A 25,900-nucleotide genomic window follows, 5' to 3' on the forward strand; every position below is an offset into this window, starting at 1 on the left:
TAATTCGATTAGTTGCTATTGAACACAATTCGTGAAATTTCGAATAATTTTTGAACAATTAGAACAAAATTGTGATATTTTGAAGGTAATCTTTCTCTTCATCAGGCCTTTGAAACAGTTGGAAAATAGATCTAACTTATGAAATAATTGAAAAAAAAACATCCTAAATTTTTTATACGACTATTAGCATAAATTAGTTGCATAAGAGCTATGAGATCTAGCTTTTAAATTTCTAATTTTTAGTCTCTTGTTTTACAAATAATTTTAAAATGTTATGAACGTTAGAATTTTTTAAAAATATTACGTAATTTTTTTCAAAATTAATATTTTATTTCAATTTTTACTTCTTAACAAATCACCAGAATGGCTGTTAACACAAAATTTAGTGATTAGATAAGACCTCTAATTAACTATGTTTGTTTGTAAGTACCTAATTATTCAGTTTATATTTTTTTAAACTACTTCCGCTCTTAAACGTCCGTCAAATTCATTTTAAGTTCTTTCATCTAAAAGAAGTATTCAAAATAAAACATTTCTTTTTTTTAAGGAATACTTAAAGCAATGGTAAAAAAGAAAAATTAAACATAAAGAAGAATTAAGACATTTTCTTCAATGAAAATCCATTTAAAATATTTCCTCATATCCTGGAGAGACTATTAAGAAATTTCCTTAAAAAAAGAAAATTAAACTAAAATGAAAAATTACTTTTTTTTAATGAAAAACTAAAACATAATGTACTGGTAAGCTGACCAAGCTTACGAGAGCTGTGTTTCTTTCAGTGTACCAATTTTATGAAAGCAAACTAGAACGCGAATTAATTTAAATACGCGCAAAGTCGGGAAAAGTTGAAAAGTCATACCCTAAGAATTGTTTGGAAGGCCATATCTCGAGAACGGATCCATAGATTTTCATAAATTTTTTTTTGTTTGAAAGGTCTTGAAGACAGCTAAAACATATCGAAAAATGAAAAAAATTTATGTCGCCATTTTCGAAAAATTCGAGTTCGAAATTTTCGAAAACTCTGTTTTTGACTTTAGCGCCTCTTGCGGTCATTTCTCGAAGTTGCAATGTTCTAGACATTTGTAGGGTTTCTCGAAACCTTTCATTTGCGCTTGAGTTGATCAAGATCGGAATTGTAGAACCCGAGATATGACATGCCAACTTTGGAAGGCTATATCTCGAGAACGGATCCATAGATTTTCTTCATTTTTGTCATGAAGCTAGATAATATGGTCAGCTACAACATATCAAAAAATGAAAAAAATTTATGTCGTCGTTTTCGAGATATTCTTCGAAAACTCATCGAAAATTTTGTTTTTGATTTTTGGCCCCCTAGCGGTCACTTTTGAAACTTCGGATGTTCTAGAGAGTTGTAGGGTTTGTTGAGATCTTTCATTTGACCCCGGGTTAATCAAAATCGGTCAAGCCGTTTTCGAGTTATGGTCGATTTTCGATGAAAAATTGTGGCGGCCATATTGACTAAACGGCTTGACCGATTTTCGAAAATGAGGCATCGTTGGAAAGGTATTGATGGCCCCTACAACATATCAAAATTTCAGCCCTCTAGCTATAATAGCGGCTGAGATATAGCGAAAACAAAATTTTGAGGTTATTCAAAATGGCGGACGGAGGGGTGGGGGGTAAAATTTGACGTCATAATCTGACGTCTTCCAGTCGACTTTTAAACTTTGCCGTTTACCGCAAGTCTCTATCTATCACCGTTCTCTTGCAATTTAAGTTTATAATCCGGACGGCCGGCCGGCCGGACAAAAAATTTTTTGGCGCATACGTTTTTTGGAATGTGGGGACCCTAATTCGTGCTCATCCCAAGTTTGAGCCCGATCTGACGACTTTCGATTTTGCTCGGTACACAAAAGCTGTGTCTGAAAGAAACACAGCTAAAAAACTCATATCCTGAAGTACTTTTAAGATATTTCATTCTTTACTCATTTCCTCTGCATTTAATAGCCTGTTTAGACCTGAGACTTAGTCGCACATTATTGTATATTAAAAACAGTATTATAAATGAAACATAAAGTCACGATTAGAGCCCCAAGTCTAGAGAAGCTATAAAACACACACTTATTTCCTTAGGGAAGCATCTCAAGAATCTCTGTGAATTCTTTTCAAATTGTTTAAATTTCCGTCGACTTAATAACATTAATTTCGAATAGATTAAAAGATACCAATCATATAATCGAATAAATTGGATGAAAATCCATTAATTCGCGTAGGTCCCATTGTTTACGGGAAACCCACAGAGCAATCTCCCCAGCTCACGTGCAACAATATTTATACTTGCGTGGTGCGCGCGTATTAACAAAGATTAATCAATTAAACAGAAGAAAATGTGCAAATCGAACCTCGAGTGGTGTGGCGCGCGAGGATGATGCGCCTCCGCACACCTCTTCACATTTTGATAAACATGAATTGCCGATAAGAGTGAGGCGAACAAGGAAGTCATCTTGGATAATGTAGCCTGTCGCCTATGGACGAGGTTGTACCGCATCATGCCAGGTGGCCTTTTGAACATTATTGCGCAAAGGCATTGGGCAATTTTTGAGTAGAGTTGAGTAGAGTTGATCGTAGCCAAAGATTGTAATTGCATCGAGCAATTGACTAATGCCATTTAAGCGTGCACACGAGGTCATCTTTCTCACAGATATAATTTTTTGGGTATTTCTCTGGGGGGAGCTTTTGTTGTTCCCCCTCGTTCCATGCGAAAGCCCCCCAAAAGCACTTTTACTCAACACACTTTTCAGCCACTTTTCCACGCGCGCGCAATTTTGCAGTTTCGTAAAAACTTTTCAACTTACCGCGCATTCAATTGTAACGTCTCTATGTCTCAAAATATGGCCTTCACGCGTAAGAACAATGATCAATTTCTTCTCGCTTCTCTTTTTCTTCTCCACTTCATATCTCTCTGTGTACTTCAATGATCATTCAAGGAGCACCTTGCGAAATTTCTCCATAACAAAAAATACACAAAACTCTACGGAATTAAATAAAAATTGTTATGGAAAAAATAATGTTTTACCTGTAAGTTGTTTATTCCCAGAGGCGTGCTCTATTTTGAATTTTGTAGCGTCTTACACGTCGGAGAGGGGCGCAGTTCTTGTATGAAAAAAATTCCAAGATCACGCGGGGCAGCAAAAGTTGAAGTGCACACGATCGTTCCACCAAAATATTGCGTTCAAAAAGGTAATCACTTCCTCATCTCACAAAGCCCACAAAGCATGGAGACGTCATGAAATTCTGCGGCGATACCATTAGTTTGAAACAACGAAAAAGTTGTTCTTTCAAACACCTTCAAGATGGCACAAGGTCGCTTCAAATTTTGTACCTTTAACTCTTGCTGCTGCGTACCTTTTAATGGTTACCTACTTGTTTTTTTTTTGTTCCCGCAGCTACACCTGAAAAAAGTTGAATCCAGAAACGTGTTTGAGGCCAATTTGGCGAATGGATCAAAATTTTATTACTTCTTCTCATTTTTTTTAGCAACTCCAGCTTTGAATGATTGGCATGTTCAACAAGAAATGTTGAGGGAAAAACAATTCATGAGCTCATGATTTAGACTTCTATGAGAGATTAATGCCTAAGGTACAAATTTCTGGCATTTGATTGCCATCACGTGCTATATCTCGTTCACTGAAAAAATTCATGAAGAACGCTATAAATTCTTTTAACTAGCTAGATTTTTTTTAAATGAAGTTGATTCTGTTAAAAATCTTTTTTTTTTATATAATTCATCAGTTGAAAGATTTTTTGTATTCTCTTCAAAATGTTATAAGATTTTAAAACTTTTTTTCTTTCCTGAATCATATTTTTTAAGGAAAATCATTCTTTCAAGGCTCTTTAACACTTGCAGGACACGAATTTCTAACCTCAAACTTTGAGCTTAATTTTCTATTATAAAGTTTTCCAGATTTTCTTTTGATGAACTTCTAGTATTTGAAGTCGCCTCACATTGATGTAGAATTTATAAAGATAAATTGGATAGATTTAAATCTATGGTGGTTTATAAAAGTCAAATTGGCAGCGACTACCAGTTTTGTCCTCCAGTATTAAAAATCTTTAGCAAAATATTCTTTGCTTTTCTTTGCTGGAACAGAAACAGAACGATTAACAACAGCCAAAATCTTCCAACAACTTTTAAGTTGTAAGATAAGGTAAGTTTTTTGACAAAATCGTCCCTCAATATTGTATTCACTTTTAAAAAAATTTAAATTATTGGTAAATATTGGTAAATTGATAGTAATTTGATAAGAAAATTCAGCATATTGGTAATTATTGGCAAATTATTGATAATTATATTTTATCTTTTTAACATTATATTAGCAATCATTGGTGAATTGATAGTAATTTAATTAGCACTTTATCACTAAATCGGTAATTTTGGTAATATAGTGGTAATTCATTCAATTTGTGCTTGATGCAGCATATGCGTCTCAAACAATTTACTTTATTGCTTATCTCCTTTTTCATATTTTTCTCTCAGTGCATGTTAAAAAAATCTTCAGAAGAATAAAAAACTTTATCATTATTAGTTTTCTTCACTAATTTCCCGCTCATCAGACGTTTTATGAGAATTACATCAAATCTTCATCACCATAAATTAAATAGGTACCCAAAAAGGCTAGGTGGGATGTAGAAAAAAATTATGATTGAAGACTATTTCATGTAGTTTAGCAAATAGAAACAAAAAAAAGAAACTTTGCATTTGGGATTTTCCCCAAATAAAGCCCAAGTTGTTCTTCAGCACGCGGTAAAACAAGAATTACTATGCGTGGAAGATTTCACGGCTAATTACAAAGAGGCAAAGTGAGAATAAATGAATGAAACAATTGTTGGGAGGTTCATGAACAAGTCCCTGCATGCGCCTCTGGTTAAATTTGCAATATTGTTAATGATCTTGGACGTCAAAACCATGGCATTGCAGTGATGAAAAAAAACACAGCCACGAAAATCTTTATTCTTGCCGAAATGAAAGATCAATGGCTCTCGGCAATTTTCTGCGTAGCTTGCGTGGGAATTTGATGAAGCGGAAAAGGAGGATCAATTGTGCATAAAAAGACAAATAATTGCGATGGAATTAGCAAGATGTTTGGAATTCTTGTACACAACATATTTTTCAATGAACTTTTCGGAATAAATTACAAATTGATAAATTTCTTGAGGACGCCAAGTCATTGCAGAAGAATTCCCTGTCTGTTTACCTCACGCTCTCTTGTCTTGCGAAATTGCAGCAACAACTCCTTCTCCTTCTCAACTTGAGAATCCTCTTTAGCAACTTCTATGCAAATTCAACATTTCCTGCGAAGAACCCTCTTTCAATTCTCTCTCCTACAAGTGCGTCAACAAAATGCAAAAATAAAGCAATCCTCAAGCAAAAAAAATTATCATCGCATTCGAGAGATGAATGGCGTTTGGAATGAGATGAGAAGAGCAAAAAAAACCCATTGATTGTCTCGACGGTAGTTTACTTTTGATTGTAAACACCTCGTTTTCCGAAGTGATGCCATTGTTGGTCAATTATTATTCAATTTAACACTCTTTTCTCAACAACCCATTCATTTTGATATTTCCATCACACACTCCACTCAAAATACTAATATAATGTTTTGTTGTGGGGACAATAAAAACGACAAAGCGTGGTTTATTTTTAAAATTGAAATGGAGAATGTAATTGAGAAGATTTTAAAAAGATATTGCAGAGAAAAAAAAGTGAAAATGAAGCAATAGACCGATAAGTTTTTTTTATTAGTTCCTTATAGGTGGTAAAAGAAATATAATTAAAAAATTGAAGTGTCGTATAATGCACGAATTCATTTAATATTGGTTGAAAATCTATTTTTTGTGAAAGGTTTTAGTAAAAAAAAATGAATGATTGATAAAATGATACAATTTCTTTAGAAAATAATTTATAAATTAGGTAAACAAAATGTTAATTTAAAAAAAATACTAGAGTAAAATAATCTAAACTAGAGTAAAATCATTAAAATTCCATTCCTCGTAAATTGTTAAAACAATTTAATTTGAATTATAAACATTCTAGGTGAATAAGAATTCTAAAGTCTAAACATCATGAAAAATAAACTTGGACAACCAAAGTTCATTCATTCTTATAAAAATTTAAAGATTTCTACGGATTTTACAACTAGTTGTTGATAAAGACAAACTTACTTTTTCTAACAGTTACGTCAGATTAGACGTAAAGAGCCTCATAATATTTTGCTGCCAATTTCCTAGAAGAAGAATAATCTAAAAAGAAACGTAAAAATACGCATTAAGGCTTTGAAAAAAAAATTATAGATAAACGAAAACATAAAAGAAAAATTTAATAAGATCTAGTTAAAATCTAATTCATCTCCATTCTTAGATCTCTAAAGGTTCTCCAATATTGAAGAAAAATACGTAAAACCTAAAACAATTCTGATTGATTCTATAAACTTTAAAATTCCTTGGGACAGATCAGGATAAATGATGTAAATAATAAATTACATAAGAGCTTAGGAAAGGCTTAAAACAAAAAGTTCTTAACCTGATTTAGCTAACTAGCTTGAGAAAAAATTTAAGACTGTATATTTCCTAAAGGAACTCAACTAAAGAAAAATTCCCTTCGAAAATTCCGACTAAATCAAAGATTAGTCAAAGTCTTTCCTATAATCAAACCAATCTACAAAAATTCTTCTAAGTTAAAACGCTTAAAACAAGATAGCAAATTGCAAGAAAAGAAGAAAACTTTAAGAAATCAAATCACTTCCGATCAATTTCAACTTGTTCACGTTCTTCATGATGCCAAAATGAAATTCAACTTGATTTTTATCGTGTTTAGAAAGGTTGCTGATGGGAGAAAAGGGTTTATGGAAGAGAGAAGACAGACAAACAGATCAAGTGAATCTTACCGGGAGAGATTGAGTAAATATTGACGAATTAAATGTAATGTGGAATTGAATTATTTATATACGGTGCGATATTTGCTCGACAGAGTGACTTTTTCTTGTTGTTCTTGTTAATCTTGTGCAGTTGAGGAGAAAGAAAAAAAAGAATCCTCTCATACATTTGTTTTTCGAGCATGGAATGTTTCGAAGAAAATCCCATTGTGAGTACAAAACTCTCAGAGTTGTGCCATCCGGAAATGAAGTTTGTTTGACGAATAAATTCTGTTCACCTCACAACACCAATGCGATTGACCCTCAATGAGCCAACAATAATGTGAGTGACAAAAATTACCAAGAGTACCTCTTGAGACTGATAAACTGGGAGTGTGAGAGAAAACAAATTGTTGAGGCTACGCGGAAGAAGTTACCGTGAATTATTTTACTTCTGTAGATAAAACAAAATTACAAAATTGAAGCAATTTCCTGGTGCGGGATGTTTTTTTTTCTCTATGCCCATTATTCTGCCGCATCAAACGGTAACATTGTGTAAACAATCTTGAGAAATTTTTATTTTATTTTATTTTAATTTCAATAAATCAATCAGTTCTTGAAGACTATTTTCTCCCACACGTCTGGAAAGAAATTGAAAGTGATATGCAATGAATGCGAGAAGGGTATTAAAATTTTTAATTAACCCGAAGGTCTCTCGTTAGAACAAGGAGATTCTTTTTTATTAATTGTTTGTTTTCTTTTTTCTTCTAATGAAATCTATTCCATTTCCCAGGTGATAAAATGTAATTTAATGTTTTTTTTTTATCTCTGCGATATTATTAGAGTTGAGATTTTTTTATTCGTGTCAATATGGGTTTGATTCTGGAGTCAATCTTGATTTTTTTCTATTTCTTGAAATTTGACTTAAAATGTAAAAAATCAAGGAAACAACTTTTTGACAAGTTTAATTCATATTACGAGCCATTTGGAACTATTGATCTAAATTTTTGTAATGCATCAACGTTAGTAAGAGAACCAACAGAATAAAAGGTAAAATCCTCAAGAAATTGATTGAGTTTTGATATTACTAAAATATTTTTTCCCACCCAAAATGTCTTTTCTTTTAAAACAATTATTTTAAAGAAATTTTATGAAAATAATAAAAAAAACAAATAGAAAAAACATTAAAACTCACCAAAATAAAAATATTTTTATTCTTAATGAAAAATTTAATTTTCATTCAATTTAGCCGGTTAAGACTTATTAAATTTTTTAAGATATTAATACTTCAACCAAAACACTAAATCAATATATCAATCTATCCTCTCCCAATAAAATCAATCACACCTAATTAAAATGAACAAGCCGGAATTTCCGATTTCCAATCATTTTAGCATATCGAATTAGAGACAAATTTTCCATTTTCTCTCACAAATGAATCTTTCAATAGAAAACTTTGAGTAAATTGTTTGATGCGATAATTCTCATAGGGCAGACAGATTAGAATCAAACGGTTATAGACACAAACACAATAATTACGCATAGATGTGCGCTTTGAAAAATTATTATTCCGGTTGCATAATTACAACCATTCATCTTTTACAATTGTGTGAGGAATAATAGCATTCGTAGCATCCTATTGCGAAAATGCTCTTTTATGTTAATTATTATCTTTGAATTTATCTTCATGTACGTGAATTTGAATAAAGTAAAATATAGAATTAAACAGTTGCATTCACTGATCTATGAAAACGTTTTTTATTCCAATCGGTCAAGCAGTTTTGATTTTTAAAATTTTTTGAAGTTAAAATCTGAAAATAGAATCAAATTTTCTCGTAAAAATATTAATAAAAATCGAACCATTTAGCCGATTTTAAATAGATAAATCATTTTAAAATAAAGGAGTAGATTCTTTTCTTTTCTAAAAAAATAAAAGTTTGTTGTAAAATTTTTGACAGATAGTGTTGTTCAAATAAAGAAAAACAAAGAATGTGTTGTTCAGGAAAATCGTCAAAAAGATCTCTGCAGAGGTCTGGAAAAGTAATTTTCCTTCAAAAATCCGATTTAACATAGAAATAAAATGTCAAAATTCTATAAAATTTTTCCCGGAATACCAAAAATCTTATGATTGACGAATTGTAAGAAAACTAAAAAAAAAGATTTTTATCAGAATCTACCCCAAAGTTAAAAATGAAATTATCAATAAAATAAGAACTTGAATGCAGAAATAGAACCAATATATTCATGATTAATTCTAATTAAATGCCGAATAGAATTTTAAAGCTGAAGAAATCTCTATTTTCTTACGAAAATTTTCGTTATTTTTTTTAACAATTCAAATACTTCGAATAAAATGTCATGAAAAATTCGTAGTAGTTTTCCTATTTTCATTCCCAATATTTTTGCCCCTTAGAATACTTCCTTAATAACATCCTGGCGCTATTATTTTCCTCATCACTGTTTATTAAAAATAATTTCTGTCATTTGTGCAATTAACCTGCACTTAGAACTGATTTTTAAAGAGAAGTCAGAATATCCTATTCGTGAAACATTACAAAATAATGACGTTATTATATTCCATGAAATTATATTGGAGTTAAATAAATAAGAACTTTATTATATTCCAATTGTTGCAACCATTAACTGAATTTTTCTCTCTTCGCTGCAAACTTGTATGAATATCCGGGAAAAATGTGACGTTTTCAATAAGCTGGAAATCCCATTTTTAAGTCATGAGCTTAGAGCGAAATCTTTTAAAGAACTTTTGGGGAATTTTTAACATTATAAAAAGATTTTTTTTCAACTATTTTATGCTCTAAAAAATTAAACCAACTCGCACGAAAATTCTTCATTAAGGTGTTAGTTATTTAAGTGGAAAATGTGGGACGAACATGATTCTCGTGTTCAGGAAGATTGGTTGTTGTACACAAGAAAAAGAAACTTAAAATATAATTTTAAGTTCAAGGGTAAGAAATTTCATTGAAGAACCTTAAATTGAAAATAATTCCTATAATAACGGAAATTCTTGAAAACCCACAAAGAATCTCTTCATTTCATTAGAATCTCGCAATGTTCTTGGAAATTATTTAGAAAATATTCTTCTTGCCGGTGAAATCATCGGGATAGAAAGATGATGCTGCAAATGCAAATGAAGCTCTTCCGCAAATCCGTGGGGGAAATAAAATACGAACAATTGATTAACCTTTATATCTTCATTTAATATGCAATACAAGAATTTTTGTTTTTTATTATTTTCTCCTTAATCTCACACATCGCTTGCAGCGGCTTAGAACGTTTATTTTTTTTATATCTCTCTGCTTGTTGACAATAATATTCCACCCGTGAATCACCTGGGCGCGTATTGAATAAACTTTGGGTGGCAATATTGTGACGATAGCGTTGTATTGTAGTGATAATTTATTGGTAAAACATTCGCTGGAATAGTCAACGGCGTGTTTTAGTCAAAGCTTATTAACTCGGCGGTGTTCACTTCGACCTTTGCAGGTGCCGGAGGAGGTGCTGGTTGATTCGTGGGGCTCCCATGGGCATTGGCTGGCTCCTGTTGCTGCTGTGGCTGCTGTGGGGGTAGCTGCTGGGCCTGTGGGGGCATCTGTTGGGCTTGTGGGGGCATCTGCTGGGCATGCGGAGGCGGTGCCGAAGAAGGAATCATCGAAGGATGTTGCTGTGTCATAATTGGACCCGGTTGAGGCATTCCCGGAGGTGCCATTCCTGGTGGCATCCCCGGCTGTTGTCCCTGCTGTGGCGGCGGTTGCATCCCCGGAAAGGCTCCACCACCCGGTGGAATTTGCTGATCCTGCGGCTGACACAGCGGTGGTGCTCCCATCGGTCCTGCCACACCTTTACTCATGTCCATTCCCGGCTGACCCTCTTTGTGTCCCCAAATGAGGCATTTAAAAGCATAAAAATGCAAATTAGTCCTTCGGGTTTTTGCCCCTTTAAACTCCTCATCTTGTTCTGTTATTTTAATTATTAATGCGGGATGAGAACACACAGGACACACAATCTTTTTTCCATTTTGTCTATTTCTCTTAACTTACCAGAAAATAAATTACAAAATGCCAAGAAAAATCAACGAAAAATCCCCTTCAAACAAGGTTACCCGGGGATTCGGCTTTTGGGGTATGATCTCCGGGCTACGGGTTCAGGATAAATTTTTCCGGGTCACACGGTTTTAATTTCTTTTTCTTTAATTTTCGACAGTATCAAAAAACTAAAAAAAAATCGGAAATTTAAATAGACTCTGTAATTTAGGAAGTTTCGATTTTTTTAGCTAAAGGAAAATCGTCTTGTCAGATCTGAGTTTTTCTAAACCAGAATAAACTTCTTTAAGTTAGACTACAGTTTTCTTCAAACAAGGTTTTAGTTTTTAAAGTCAGTCCTAAGATTTTTAAGCAGTCTTTGTTGTAGACTAGACTAAAGTTTTTTAGGACCAGGCTTTTAAGGTTTCAAAGTTAGATCAGGCTGAACGGAACTGAGTCTGCATGCGTCTTAAAAGTCTAACCTAATGGAACTAAGGTTTGTCTTAAGAAAAAAGCCTGGCTAAACATAGGGCTTAGCTTTGTTTCTTAAGTCAGGCTTAAGTTTTTAAGTCAAACATAAGTTTAATCGTTTAAGATGAAGCTTTATAGTTTAGATTTAGTTAGGCTAGGTCTAGAATGCAATTAACAATACCTCAGCAAGATCTCGATTAAAAAACTTGAGATTAAAACTAAGTCCTGGTTTAAGTAAACTTAAGTCTGACTCAAAAAAACTCAAGCCGATCACTTATGCTGAAAAGGTTCGCGAAAAAAAGAAATTTACAAACAAAAACCGAATTATAATAATAACATAATGACATTTATTTAAGGGGGGGGAGGGGGATAGGTAAAAACTCTGGGTTAGAATACAATGTAAGGCAGTAGCCCAACTTCAAACGCACAATTTAGAATCATTAAGAAATTGAAGAAATTATTCACAGAAAAACTAAATAAGGGATGGTCACGTTATTTTGGAAACTCTACAGGAACAAAATGGCCAAAATGTGAGAATTTCAAATAATTTTTTTGAGCACAAAAATTTATTTTCCAAATTGAAATTACTGAATTCTTATCATTATTTGGCCATTTAACGAGAGTACAAGCAAATTTTGAATTTTTGGTTTCAAAATTGGCTTGAAAATCGCTCTTGAAAGTCCCCGAGTTTCCAAAATAACGTGACCATCCCTTAAATGCAAAAGTTTCGCCGCTTCTGTGCAGCACTTTTGCATGGAATGTGAACGGCTGTAACACATAAAAGCCAATAAGAGTTGTAACGTAATAAAAAATCAAAGGTCTCGGACAGAAGTTTAGAGAGAAAAAATGACAGATTATGAGATTCTCTGTCGACGGGCACATCAATTGATTTATAATTAGTCACGAGAAAGGTAGGAACATGCATCATCAGTACTTACGCATTGGATTATTGGGATTCATCATCATCATCATGGGTGCCTGTGGGGGCGTCATAAATTGCTGTGGTTGCCCCGGTTGCTGCGTTTGTGGCGGCAGCATTCCTCCCGGTGGTGGAGGTTTAGCCATCTGCTGCTGCTGCTGTGGATTCTGTCCAGGAGGTGCAGCATACATGGGATTTGTTCCAGGTGGAAAACGTGCCATCTGATTGTACCCATACGGGGGTTGCTGATAAACTCCCGGATTCTGCATTTGATGCATCGGAGAACCGTGTGGATTGGGAGCACCCGGGGCACCAGGTGGCATGTACGGGAATGCCTGAGATCCCATCATGTAGTGCGCTTTTTGCTGCTCCTGCCGCAACTGCATTTCCCGCTCCTGCTCCTGAATACGCTGCAGGGCAAGTTGACGCTGATACTGCAAGTACTCTTGCTTCTTCTTCCGCATAATCTCCAGCTTGTGTGCCATCTGTAGCTGCCGTTGACGCTCCATCTCCTCAGCCATACGACGAAGTTTCTCCTGATGCTCCTGCCGAAGCACATCAAGTGCCGCCCGGGAATCCTTCACCTGTGCCAATTTATCCTGCAACTGCTCATACCACATCCTCTTGTCGTCCATCACCTTTATGTAGCCAAGAAGTTTCGAATGGAATGACGTCAAATTCATAAAGAGTGTCTGCACGGAGCTATCATTGGAAATGCTCCGGCCACGACTTGAATTTGACTTCATGCGATTCACAAAGATCTCCAGCTGTGTCTTCATTGTACTGGAGAAATCATCAATTTCCGTATCCTCTGGCGTTGTCTTAACCATCGTGATACTCTGCACAGAACTTGGGGCAGAGGGGCTCGCTGGAGACTCTGTAGTTGTCTGCCTCTGCTCCCAGTAGTTGCGATTGAGATAGCGCGATAATTCCGGGTCAGATGGAGGATCATCCGTAGGGCTCAAACTCTGCTTCATCGGTGCCTCTGGGCTAGGGCTCTTCGTGTAGCTCCTAACAGATGAATTAATCGTCGTCTTGACTTTAGTGTGATGCTCCGCTTCGGATTGACTCAGAGCAATTGCCAGCTGAAGTTCCTCCTCCTCCTGCAACTCTTGATCCGTCTTCCGCGGTGGTGTTTGCGTTTGCTGTGCAAGTGAGCTCGCCAAGTATTCAGCCGGAAGTTCACTGTCGACAGGACTTGGGCGTCCAGCAATGGGTTTCCCAATTGGTTTCTGCTGCTGCTGCATGTAGCACGCCTCGCACACACGTACCTCCTTCTCAATGCCAAACTTCGGCAGAGTGCTCGTCTTTGAGGAGCACTGAGCACAGAAAACTTGCCCACAGTTGCGACAGTGGTGCTTCCGTTGAGTAAATGAGAACGCCACACGGCACCGATGGCACACATCGCCATCCGCCCAGTCTGGAGCTGTGTCCGACGTGAACATCGCATCGGCCTCTTTGAGTTCCGGAAAGGTGTGTCCCTCGGACTTGAGAATGGTCATCGTATCCTGGAAATACGAAGAAGAAACAACATTTTCCTCTGTTCAAAAATTCTTACACCAAAAACAACCTTCAAAAGCTACACCACCCACTGCCAGAGACACACTGTTCAGTGCTCATGGTCAGGAAAACAGGTGATAATTCAATTAGCTTTACCACACTCTCATTCTAAAGACTTTTGTGGAGCAACTTTACTGAGGATTCTCGAGAAACAATTAAAATCGAATTAACTCACTTGAAATCGATTGTAACATATCAAGGAAAATCAATAAAATTTTAGGGGAGAGCGGGGTTAAAAAAGTCACTTAAGGGTTTAAAAAAGCTCAAAATATCATATTTCCCAAATAGATAAAGCGAAATGTATAGCCCATTTCTTTAGGAGATTTAGTGCCCTATAACTCTTTCTCAGATCATTTTCTTCTATCTAGCTAGGAAATATGCTATTTTAGGCTTTTTCTAAACCCTTAAGTGACTTTATTAGCCCCGCCCTCCCCTATAAAATTTTTCATAAATCATTCAGAGATTCTAATCGATAAAATAAATTCCTTTGCGTCACGTTTTATGCTTTGATTTTACCTATTGTTCCATTATTATTTGTTTTAAATGATTTATTAATTGTTTGTAATAAATTATCAGTTTATAAATTTTAAAAACGTTTCCAAAACAATTGTTAATTAAAAAAAAATGGTAAAAGGTTTTTAAAAAAATAAAGGAAAATTCTTCAATTAATCCATTTCAATTGAGACACCCTGTAAGATTTTCCACGGAAAATTATTCCTTAAGTCACTAGAACAGTCAATGAGCTGAATATGAGGAATTATTATTCTTCTTTGATTTAATTGTTAATTCTAATTAATTTTGAAGAGTTAAAATCCTCAATTAAACCTTTTAGGACCTCATATTTCTTTAAAAAGCAATAAAACAATTAAAATAAATCTCTAAAGTTCAATGAACTCCGTGAGAAAGTAAAGAAAGTGCCCCAAATTGCTTAGAATAAATAAAAAATTCCCAAATTAATCACTAAAAATCTCCATCAACGGAATTTTCACGCAGAAAAGTAACTTCCCAAGATCAATTTAACCTATTGCAGATATCCTGCTCGTTACCTTAATAGCCCTGTACTTCTGGGATGTCCGGAAAGCATACGCCCAGCACTGGATGAGCTCCAACATTTTATTCTTCACATTCTCATGGGGAGTGTCTTTTATCAAATTCGTAAACATCTCACAATTGGCCTTGCTGGAGATCTCCTCGTGCACAGGGGAGCCTGCAAAAAACACGCGAAAAAAGGGTCAATCACCGTCCGGAAGATAACAAGGCGTGACTCATCCGTGACTCACCGCAATTCTTCACAACACTCTCAAGGAGAATCAGTGCGTACATAGCTGAATGAGGATTAGGGGATAGCATTTTCTTCTTGATGGCCATAATTGCCTGCTTTGCCCTGCAAAAAAGGAAGCACAAGGAAGATAAGAAAGAAGCTTCCGGGAATCTTTGTCTGGGGCGACCTACCCAATGTCATTCTGCCTGATTAAGTCACAAATCATCATAATTGACGGCCAATCTGGCTCCAGGTGGAGGTGGCTCGTGGCATTATCTGCACAGGATATCATCATCCGGACGGGGATGTTCAGGAAGTAAAAGGAAAATAAACAAAGAATGAAAAGTGTTGACAAAATTTTCAAAACATTTTTTCAATGTTTTTTTCAACAATTCTTACCCAAAAGTTTATCAAAATTAGATGAACGGAACATCCTGGATTAGTTTTCACGGTTTTCACACAAATTTAACACGCAAAATGCGAATAAAACGCGATTTTTCAAGATTTTCTTACAAGGAAAACTTTTAACCTCTTATTGGAATTTTGACAGCGATCATGTCAGCCTCTTGCGGAAAAACTTTAAATCAAGCGCGTTGATTTGAATATGATTTGGCGGTTTTTTTTTTGTAACGGTTTCCCCAATTCCCCCATCGTCGCCATTTTGTTGGCGTCCTCTTTTGAAATGAAGAAAATGATAAAAGAGAATAAATTAATTAACAAACTTCATTTACAAAGAGATATTTATTAAAAAAAAATATTTTATCTAAAAAGATGTAAAAGAAGTTATAGAAGAAAATGCGGAAAATGGGGAAAATATAGAGAGAAAAAATAATAAAGAAGTAAAAAGCCATTTACAAAATCTATTTAGATAATTAAAACGGAAGAGCATACCTCGTACACCCCGGAAAACTCTTCCTGGGAAAATGCAATTTATTCAGTTTTGTCATTTTTCCAGGAAGTAAATAATTTCTCGCTTTTATAAAATTGTTTTTTCCGCATTAATCCTTTTTAATAATTTTTGGTGCATTTTGTTGATTTTTTTGCATGATTTTTTTTTGCTTTTTTGCATGCACTGCAATTTCCTGTATTTTAATTAAATTCTTTCAGCAAAGTAATAATTGAGGATCTTTTAAGGGGTAGATTCTATCTGTTCCATCACCCCCATTTATTGATGCGATTGTTTGCCCAACACTAATTGAGCTCACGTGCCGTATCTTCGGTGCAGATCGCTAAAAGACCTAAAAGAAATGAGAAAATGTTGCAGGGAAATTGTTGTTCGGGTAAATCTTTCCACGAGCAATTTGTGAGAAATCTGCATCCTGCGGCACACTAATTGGGGCGTCCTGTCCTCTTAATGTCTCTCCCGTTTTTACTTTTCAAGCTTCTCCTCGCATTACGTGTGACGACATTCCGTGACCCAGTTCGAGTGCGCCCCCGCATGCTGTCGTCAGGGCATGATGAAGAGCCCCTCTTTGACGCTCATCCGACAGCTCTTCACAATTAGCGACCTCGATGATGCTGCAATCCGAGACGACGACGACGTTGAAGACAAAGCCCGCGCAAAAAAAAAGCAGACTCGCCCTTCGTACATTGTGCAGAAATTCGAGGAGATTTCCGCATCCCATTTGTGGCCGCGTTATCCGGAAAGCGTGTCCGGGGTCCCTTTTCTGTGTTTTCAGAGCGCACAAAAAAATCCTCCCACTATCAAATTGCCCACCTAATGACGATAATCTCCAAGTCGAGACAATTAAGGGTCGAAAAGTAGACAATTTCACTTAAAAACATGGGGGGGTGGTTCAGTGGGAGGGATTTAAAATGCCATCTAATCGCTTAAAATTGAGCAAAAAGTATTCTTAGAAGCATTATAAGATTTATACTGTGTTTAGTAGAATATTTAATTACAGACAAATTAGTCAAGAATGAAGAAAATGCTTTGATATATTAAAAATCTTTTTAAAAAGGTTTTTTTTATTTAATTCCTTAACTATAATTAAAAAAAAAAGATTAAAAAAAAACTCACTTAATTTATCAAAGAATTCCTCCATGAAGCATATGCGTAAGGAGCACGTGCGACGCATTCGAGTTAGATTACTTTCACATGGACTTACAGGAAATTAGTTTAATTTTCTCATCAAATGAAAAATGTAATTTTCTTGAAAAATCTCTGCTTTGCCCATTTTGCGAAAACTTCTAGCATTCTTCCAATTACCTGGACCTTTGTAATTTAATAAAAGATACTGCGCGAAATTCATAAAAATCAAATTAAATGGAGAACAATTCATTCCTCATTCATTTTGTCCCCTTCGTCCTGCTGGGAAAAAATATCATAATAATGTATTTTTGAAGCTCACGCAGTCATAGAGTGAAAAGAGCCCCCAAAAGTGTGTGGAATAATAGAGTAGCAACGTCAGAGATAATTCAATAGTCGATGAATATGTGGAGTTATTATTTCGAATGTTGGCAAAGCACGTTTTGAGTGCGTGGGAGGGTTTGTCATAGATGGAAAAATGAAAAATCATCCCGGGGTTCGATTTAATTTGGATGTTGGATTTCAAAAGGATAAAAATTGCTACACAAACGACATCAATTTTGCGTTCAATTACCATCTATTACCAACATAAATACAATTTTGCATGCACTTACATGGTACCACCGTTCTCAGCATCATCCAGAGATCAATCTCTCCCCCATTTGTACACAAACTCTGTCTCTTGTGAGCAAAAGGGTGAGGGCAACGCAGCACCCCCTTTGGAAGACCGAAAATCACATCAATTGGCAGTGAACACCACTTGATTTTGCCATCTGCAACCCCCGTCCATCTCACCCTTCGCTGTGCTGGAAAAAGGAGGTGCCGAAGCAATAAGGAGTCGTTTATGGAGCGTATTGTGCACGAGATTATTGAATTTAATACGCTTTTGATGACTTTCATCGCACCCCCACGCCCGCACACAACAAAGCCACCTCTCGGGTGTTGTCCCTGCAAAAATAGCATCCCATCGGAAAGGACGATGATAATCCTTTGAAAACAGGTGTAGGAGAATCAACACCACCTTCCCGTTTAATGAAGGTGCCACAGTGGGTGATCGCGACAATGTAAATGGGAGGATTACAAAAGACATGAAGTTCCCGTATGTTTGAAAGAATTTTTGCTGAACAAACATCCCTCAATCCTCATCCTGTGTGCCTTTCAGTGGAGAATTTTAATAAAAATACTTCAAGCTGTGTTTGAATGCTTTTTGAGGAAATTCTCTCAATTACAGGAAAAAAAGATAAAAGTATGAATTCTCTGTTGGAAAATTCTGCATAAAAATTCCTGAATAGCAAAATTCTCTTGAAATGAGAGAAAAAATATGTAAATTGCTTATTGAAAAATATTAATTTTTGGGATTTTTTGAGATATTTTGGGAAGAACAAATAAATTATTTAAAACTATAAAAATAAAATTAACTTGGAAAACAAATTTTCTGTATGTTAAGATTCAAATTTTGGACTACAGTGGGACCCCAGTACAACGACCACTCGGATGTACTCTTCTCACTCATTATTTTGAATGCGCGAGAGTAGTATAACCAAGTGGTCGTTGTACTGGGGTCCCACTGTAATTTCTTTGGTAAAAAAAGATTAACAGAGAATTCAAAAATCAACTTAACCCTTTCGCGTTTTTTGGATCATATGTAGAGTTGTAGACCCAAACGTGAAACATTTTATTTTCCCAATTGTTTTTCCGAGTTGCAAATGCAACAAATTCACTCAGAAGAGGCCAAAGAAAAAGTTCTGACCTAGAAAAGTCCACTAAAAGCATCTAGCTCATGTTTCAATGTCTCAATGTTTCACGTGGACGCGAATGGGTTAAATAAATATTTATTAAAAATGTATTCTATGGCATTTCGGGTCTGTTTACGGTTTTCATCAGGTGGTAGAATATGAAGAATTACATAATTTATTAAAGCTTTATTAGAATAACTTTAGAGTTCTTTAAGTTATCTGGAGTAACTTTCTTTGTTAGCTCTTAAAATGAAATATTAGTTTCTAATTATTTTAGTAATTTTTGGATTCTAACAAGCTCATCGTTTCTGTTGTTTCTCATAGACCTGATGAATGTCAAAACGAATTCCGATATCTCATTATAATTTATAAAAATTAGTCCATGAATATTTTTTTTGATTTGAATCAACCTTTCTTCAATCAAAAATAAATTACATAAAATGATAAAAATGAAATAAAATTTCTCTCAAACACAAAAATATGTTTGTGAGAATAAAAATCAATTGTGGATGCAATGAAAATGCCTCCCTCGCACACCCTTCCACGTCTTCCGCCATAAACCCAAAATATGGATCATTGCGGGAAAAGTCTGCGCGCTGAGAGGAAATCCTCTGCCATTATCGCATCCAGCAAGTCCCGTTTCCATAGAGACTCCAATCCCATATCCAGGAGTACAGAGAAAATTGTTCCACTTTGGGATCACGATGATTTGGGAGCAAAAGAGGCGGAGTCTTGCGCTTTTCCTCCGCACGTAAATCTCCCCCTTTTATACATCATGGTTGTCCTTCTTTCCCTCATTGTGCGTGGGAGTGCGGTATCGGGGGGTTGAGGTGAGCATTTCCATTGATTTTTCCAACTTCCACTCTCACCCCTAAACCCCCCATTCCTCTCCCAGGGCAATTTTATGCTGCTGATGGCAAATGAAGTCAATTGAGAGGAAAATTCTGTGGGAAGAGTGAATGACGGGAGTTTGTGGGGAAATTATAGCATTTTGCAAATTGTCTGTTCACATTGAAAGTTTCCTCTTATCGCATTTTGGATTTAATTTATCCATCAAGTAGAGTTTTTTATCATACTCTTTTTTAACGATTTTTTTCTTTGGAAAAATTCAAAGAGCTCCTGAAATGTATTATTAGACAACATAGTAATCATCAATATTGAAGATAATTCGATAAAAGAGTCACAGTTTAAAATGTGCAGCAGAACATTTCCCCCATCTTCCTCTGTATCTATTATTATGTGTATTTTATTAGATTAGATTAGATAGAAGTGCGTCCTTTTGTTGTTGACATTTCAACTTTTTCTTGCTGTCGTTACACAGCACGAGGATAAAATTATAGAGGGTTGAAAAATGGCAATATATTTTATCCTGATGATAAGAATCTTCTCACTCAATTAAATAGTTCTCTCTCTTAAATCGTACCATGTAATCACTGGCATTTAGCATTTAAGTGAATTGTAAACTTCCTTTTAGCATTTCCCGCATCAACCCCTTTGCTATCGGGGCACAAATACTCAAGGCAGGGCCCCCCTCTGAACAATGGGAAGTTGCATGAAGGGCAACTAATAAATCAAATCATCTACCATTTAATTTGGCATGCTTAATATGTCGCCAGATCAGCACACAAGGGATGTCTGATTGAGGCGTCAGTGCGTTGATTGAGGGTGGAAGACCCTCAATGAGGCAGGAAACAATCAAAGAGCACAAAGGTATACATATAATAGAGAGGAGATGGTTATGCTGGAAGAGCTTCTAATTTGAGGAGATATCATCGCATTTGTCGTTAATTAGAAGCATAATTATATAGCTTTGGGCATAATTTTTTAACAATTAACGCAAGTTTTTAAGTTCTTAATTCTTAAGGATTTTGTTAATATTTTATTCAGAAGTTTTCAAAATCATTTACCTACCCTAGAATTTTTGCTGATAATTTTAACTCTTTCACACGTCAAGCAATGAAAATCCTCAAGTAATTTCTCTAGATACATTACTAATCCATTAAAAATACTTTTGGAAGAAAAATGATATTTAAAAAAAATAAATAAAAGAGTTTACCTATTTTTATCTATAGCTATTTACCTATATTTATAAATTGAACAGAGATTTTTTTTAAAAGAAATTCTTAAATTTCTTTCTTAATTTTAGTTCAGTACAAAAGAAGACTTATCTATATAATAAAGAAAGGTCTCTCTAAAATTTCGTTCCTGTTCATCTATGCATTTCTACACCGTTGGGCCGATCGTGATGAAATTTGGTACAGAGACTCCTGATACCAGACGATTTTTACCAACGAATAAATCTTCCATTAAATATATTTCAATTCATCACAATTCCTTTCTCCCTCTAAAATTTGCGCGAAGCGCAAGAATTCCCCGCGAAGCGGGGCGAGGTAAATTGGAGCGAAGCGACAATTTACCTCGTGGTCAATAAAATAACTTTTAAAGGAGAAGGAAAATATCAAAATGGTAATTTTATAACCGTATTAAAAGTGTTAAAACGGTTAAGTATTTTCAGTGCAATATAACTTTGATTTATAATCATTGTTTAGTACATAAATCTTGAAAATTTCACTCTCGTCTCTTTAAAAGAACATAAAGAACTAAAAAATTAATTATTTAGCATAAAATTCAAATGAATTAGGCTAAAAGAAAAGTATTAGAACTTACACACGGCATTTCAAGAATATATTGGTTGAGAATTGTTTTTTCAAGACCTTTGTTGAAATCATGATTCATTAAAATATTTTTAAAAAAAAGTTTCTGGGCATATTTGGGTTTTGTAATAAAGGTTTAACTTTATCAGTTCAATTTTATATTTAAAAAAATCTATCCTAATTATTAAATTCATTGTCATTTAAATAGATAGAACAGGAAAATCATCAGTAATGATGGCAACCCCTTTATTAATCAAAGAAATAAATAAATAAATATAGATAGAAATTAATCAATTGGGTAGATTCTGATAAAAATCTTTTCTTTTCTTACAATTCGTTATTTCAAAGATTTTTTGTATTCTGTGAAAAACATTAAGATTTTAAAATTTAATTTCTGTTTTTAATCGGGTTTTTAAAGAAAATTAATTTTGCAAGGCTCATTTAAGACCTTTCTGACTATTTTTTGGAACATAATTTATTTGTTTTTCTTTTTCTTTTATAAAACAACAAAAAAACCAACAGTTAAAGGCTTAAAACATATTTTAAGTTGTTAAAAAAGAAAAGAAAAGATTTTTATCAGAGTCGACCCCAATACCACGGATTTTTTAATTTATTTTTTGATAGAGTTTAATCAAGAAGACCAACATGAAAATAAGAAGGATCATCATCTAGTAATGTAATCGCATTAACTAACTAATTTTTAATAGAGATATTTTAAGTAATTTTAGGCATTAAACAATAAAAAAGATCAATTTTCACATAAGAGAATCAACCCTTAATTCTCTTTTGAAATTATAAAAGCAATGTTGAAGGGTTAATTATAATTTATTTATTCAATGAATGAGATATCCATACTGGGCAAATAAAATGAAAATCAAACTTCCTTTGGCCAGACAACCCCATGGGGATTCTAAAAATGTCACGCCCCGAATATTGAGCATTCCTGCAGGGTGGAAATGGGGAGGAGAATCACCCCTGTATGAGCACCTTACCCGATATTCTGATTTTTAATATCTCCCACAATGTCCACGTCGCTGCTCTCCTCATCTGTGTTGTCGTCGCTGAGGGTGTCAGGATTCCCTTTGCCCACCCGAAAATCACGGAGCTTCTCGAAGACATTGTTGTTGTTCTGATTGCCCGGGTAGAGGTCTTTGGGCCCCGTGTACATCAAGAAGGAGCTCTCATTGGACTTCTTTGCCTCCCCATCGCCTCCCTGATGGTGATACTGATGATTGGAAGAATTGCTGCTACTCTGTTGGTTGTCATTCCGTGAAAAATCCACCGGTTCTGTATGTGTGGGAGAAAGTACAGTGTTCATTGGAAAATTCCTCCACTATGGCAATAATGAGAGAATAAAAATTCCTAACGAGATGCGGAGATTCTCCTGGGAGGGTGTGGGGGATGACAAGGTAATTGAATTGAAAGTTTGTCCCCAAGAAATATCGCAGAATGGAAAATTGAGTGGTAAATGCATCTCTGTACCATCTTGGGCGAAACTTCCATCTCTCTTCCTCCTTCTGCAGGAGTCCTGGGTGAGCTTCTTCCTCTTCAGGAGGGTATGTATAAATTGCTCAAATTCAATTTGGGTGGAACTTTTCAAGAAAATTGGCCAAGAAAATTGGACAAGAAAGTTGGACAAGATTGTCGTACCCATTTTGGAGTTCATCGGCACGACGATGGGGGAATTTCTGGGTGGAGGTGGGAAGTGGGAGTAATTTTTTTTTGTTAGACAAAACTCACCCGCAGGTGTTGAAGAGGTGAGTTCGCGTCGTCTGAGTTGCTTTTTGTGCTTCATGCGTCGATTCTGGAACCACGTCTTGACTTGTGTCTCACTCAAACCCAGAGCAGAGGCCAGCTCCACCCGTTCGGGCGTCGAGAGGTACCTCTGAGCCTCAAAGCGCTTCTCCAGTCCCGTCAGTTGGGGATCACTGAACACCGTCCGAGCCTTCCGCCGACGACAGTGCCTCAGTGCTCCCATTCCCAATCCCAATGCCAAGTCTGGACATCCATTGCCCGGAAAAAGGGGTGATCCCGCGAAAATTCCTGCAAGGAATACTCGCAAATTAAACAGGCTGAATAGAAGAATTTTGGGAGGAATTTTTGGTGGTTTTCACACCCATCGAGAGGAGCAAGAAGAAGTTTGGTAATTCAATCAATCTCCGGACACACTGTTTTTGCAAAATTAAACGCGATAATTTCATTATTGCCCCACACATGCACGCACACGTTTCTCCTTTTCAGGACCAAAAGGATAATGATTCTTCATATATTAAATTAAGAATATTAAATCAAATTAATTAATTAATTGTTCTCCATTTATTTTTTATTCATCATCATAACAGATTTATCTAATCTAATTTTAATTTATTTAAAAAAAAATCATTTAAAATGTTGTTTAATTAAAAAAAAAATAATGAAATTGATTTGAAAATGTAAATTCTGATAAATTAAGAAAGAGATTTATTAAATTTATAAATTAGCAATTATGTAAGAAAAAAAAACAAAATAAGTTTCTTATGATTTCTTTCATAGAAGAGATGTTTTTAATTCCTTACAATTGGTGGCAGCGGTGGAATAACACCTACTCATAGATATTTTTTAAATTAAATTTTAGTCTACCTAACTATTAGGATTCAAAATTGAACAGAAGTGGCGTTCATTAATTAAAAAATTAAAAGATAACTACAAAGAAATCCTTAAAAATTAAAAAAAAAACCTTAAAATCTTCAAACTAATTACAAGTCGACGGCTGAAAATTTTTATCATACAAAAATCTTTTTTTTTTTTCATTTGGCAAAACTTTTAGAAAATTTTTGTAAAAGAACTTTTCTTCTTGCAACAAAAGATTTTATATTTAATTTTATTTTGAACTAACCTTGTGATAGAAAATAGGGATCGACACTTTTGTAACCACCAGCCGACGGCGTCAGGTAGGCCCCGAGAGCCATCTGTAGGTATCCCGTGTCGCCGTAGGGTCCCGTCGTGGGTGGATACAGGGATGTATACGTGGGCGGAGGTGGCTGATGGCCGGCACTGTTGCTGTGGACAATTCCTGAGTATCTGCAATGCATTACCCTGAATCACTGCCCAAAATGAATGAAGGAAATCACCACAGAGCACAACTCTTTTTTAGCAGCTCACCTATCACTTTGCCCCACTTTCTGGTAATCTTCCTCGCGTCCATTTACCGCCTCACTGCCACAAGTCACTTGCTTCTGCCCACCACCCTTCTGGGGGCTCTTCGTTGTGCCATTGCTGCTCTGATACAAAATATCCTCAATGAGGAAGGGCGTCTTTGCCAGTCCAGAATTTCCCGGAAGTTTCTCCGTTAAATGCAGAGCCATTTTTTTTATTCCCGAAATAAAAGCCAAATCACTGCACTCATCAACAAATTTTCATTCCCATCATTTTGGGAATTCACTAAAAAACTCTCTAGCAAATCCTCTGGAATTTATTCACTCCGCCACAGATAAAACAAACCCTCACAGCAACACCAACAACTGCACAAAATCACTGCTAAAGAACCACAAAATCCCATCCACCGGCACCGTCAACGATCAATTCGCGTTTGACCAGGAAAAATGATGGATGTAAATGGGAGAAATGAGTGGTGGTTTCAGTGGGAAGTGGCACGTTTCCTACCCCTAAAAATCCCTGCATGAGCAGCTTCCACACCCCGCGCTTAGCAGACTCTCCGGATGATGCGCACTGACTCTCTCATTCAGCATAAATTCTCTCGCATACACATAAAATGCTCAAAAAGGGATGATGCGGGTGGTTAATGATTTAAATAGTTCCATGAGAAATATGTAGGTAAGAGCTCAATATAAAAGTCCCAATAACATGATATAATTTCCACGAAATTGCTGAAAATTCACCGCATGAAAATCAACCAAAATGTTTATTAAAATCTAATTTGTCGATCTAATGTTGGAAATTGAAAGCAAAAGGACTGTGTATGAATGCTTGTCTGACGACTTGTTTTAAAATGATATAAATAATTATATCAAAGGGTTATTATTGTTTGCAAAGGGGGCAAAGGGCATATTACAAAAAAAAATATTTATTTTTTAATTATTTTTGTATATATTTAAATTTTATTTTGTTAAGGAAAATAAAAGAACTTTCAAAGTTTAAGAAATTGAAGAAGAAAATTCAGATTTTTCAAATGAATTTTCACGATCTTATGAATTTTATTAAGTTTGAGTTTAACACGTTAAAGAGCGAAATAAAATCTTAGAGTATTTTTTACGCGACGTGTAATAAATTATCAAACGTTGGAAAAACCCGGTTTCTTCATTTACTTACGCGGAAAAATATTTAAAAAAAAAAACCTTTAGAAGTAAAAAGTTTGAAAC

General features: G+C 35.2%; 2 protein-coding genes across 2 annotated transcripts; both read right to left on the reverse strand.

Moving 5' to 3' along the window:
• Window positions 1–10,065: 10,065 nt before the first annotated feature.
• On the reverse strand, window positions 10,066–15,684 carry LOC129789855 (hepatocyte growth factor-regulated tyrosine kinase substrate). Its single transcript, XM_055826936.1, has 6 exons — window positions 15,523–15,684; window positions 15,315–15,399; window positions 15,143–15,246; window positions 14,909–15,069; window positions 12,322–13,810; window positions 10,066–10,760 (listed from the first exon to the last, which is right to left on the reverse strand). The coding sequence occupies exons 1-6, from the start codon at window positions 15,554–15,556 to the stop codon at window positions 10,330–10,332; spliced, it is 2,304 nt and encodes a 767-aa protein (XP_055682911.1). The 5' UTR covers window positions 15,557–15,684; the 3' UTR covers window positions 10,066–10,329.
• A 6,664-nt stretch (window positions 15,685–22,348) lies between these two features.
• LOC129789928 (brain-specific homeobox protein-like) lies at window positions 22,349–25,112 on the reverse strand. The gene is made up of 4 exons (XM_055827060.1): window positions 24,684–25,112; window positions 24,418–24,602; window positions 23,283–23,585; window positions 22,349–22,829 (listed from the first exon to the last, which is right to left on the reverse strand). The coding sequence occupies exons 1-4, from the start codon at window positions 24,884–24,886 to the stop codon at window positions 22,531–22,533; spliced, it is 990 nt and encodes a 329-aa protein (XP_055683035.1). The 5' UTR covers window positions 24,887–25,112; the 3' UTR covers window positions 22,349–22,530.
• Window positions 25,113–25,900: the final 788 nt, after the last annotated feature.

This window comes from Lutzomyia longipalpis, chromosome 2 (assembly GCF_024334085.1).
Source record: "Lutzomyia longipalpis isolate SR_M1_2022 chromosome 2, ASM2433408v1".
Lineage (NCBI taxonomy): Eukaryota > Metazoa > Arthropoda > Insecta > Diptera > Psychodidae > Lutzomyia > Lutzomyia longipalpis.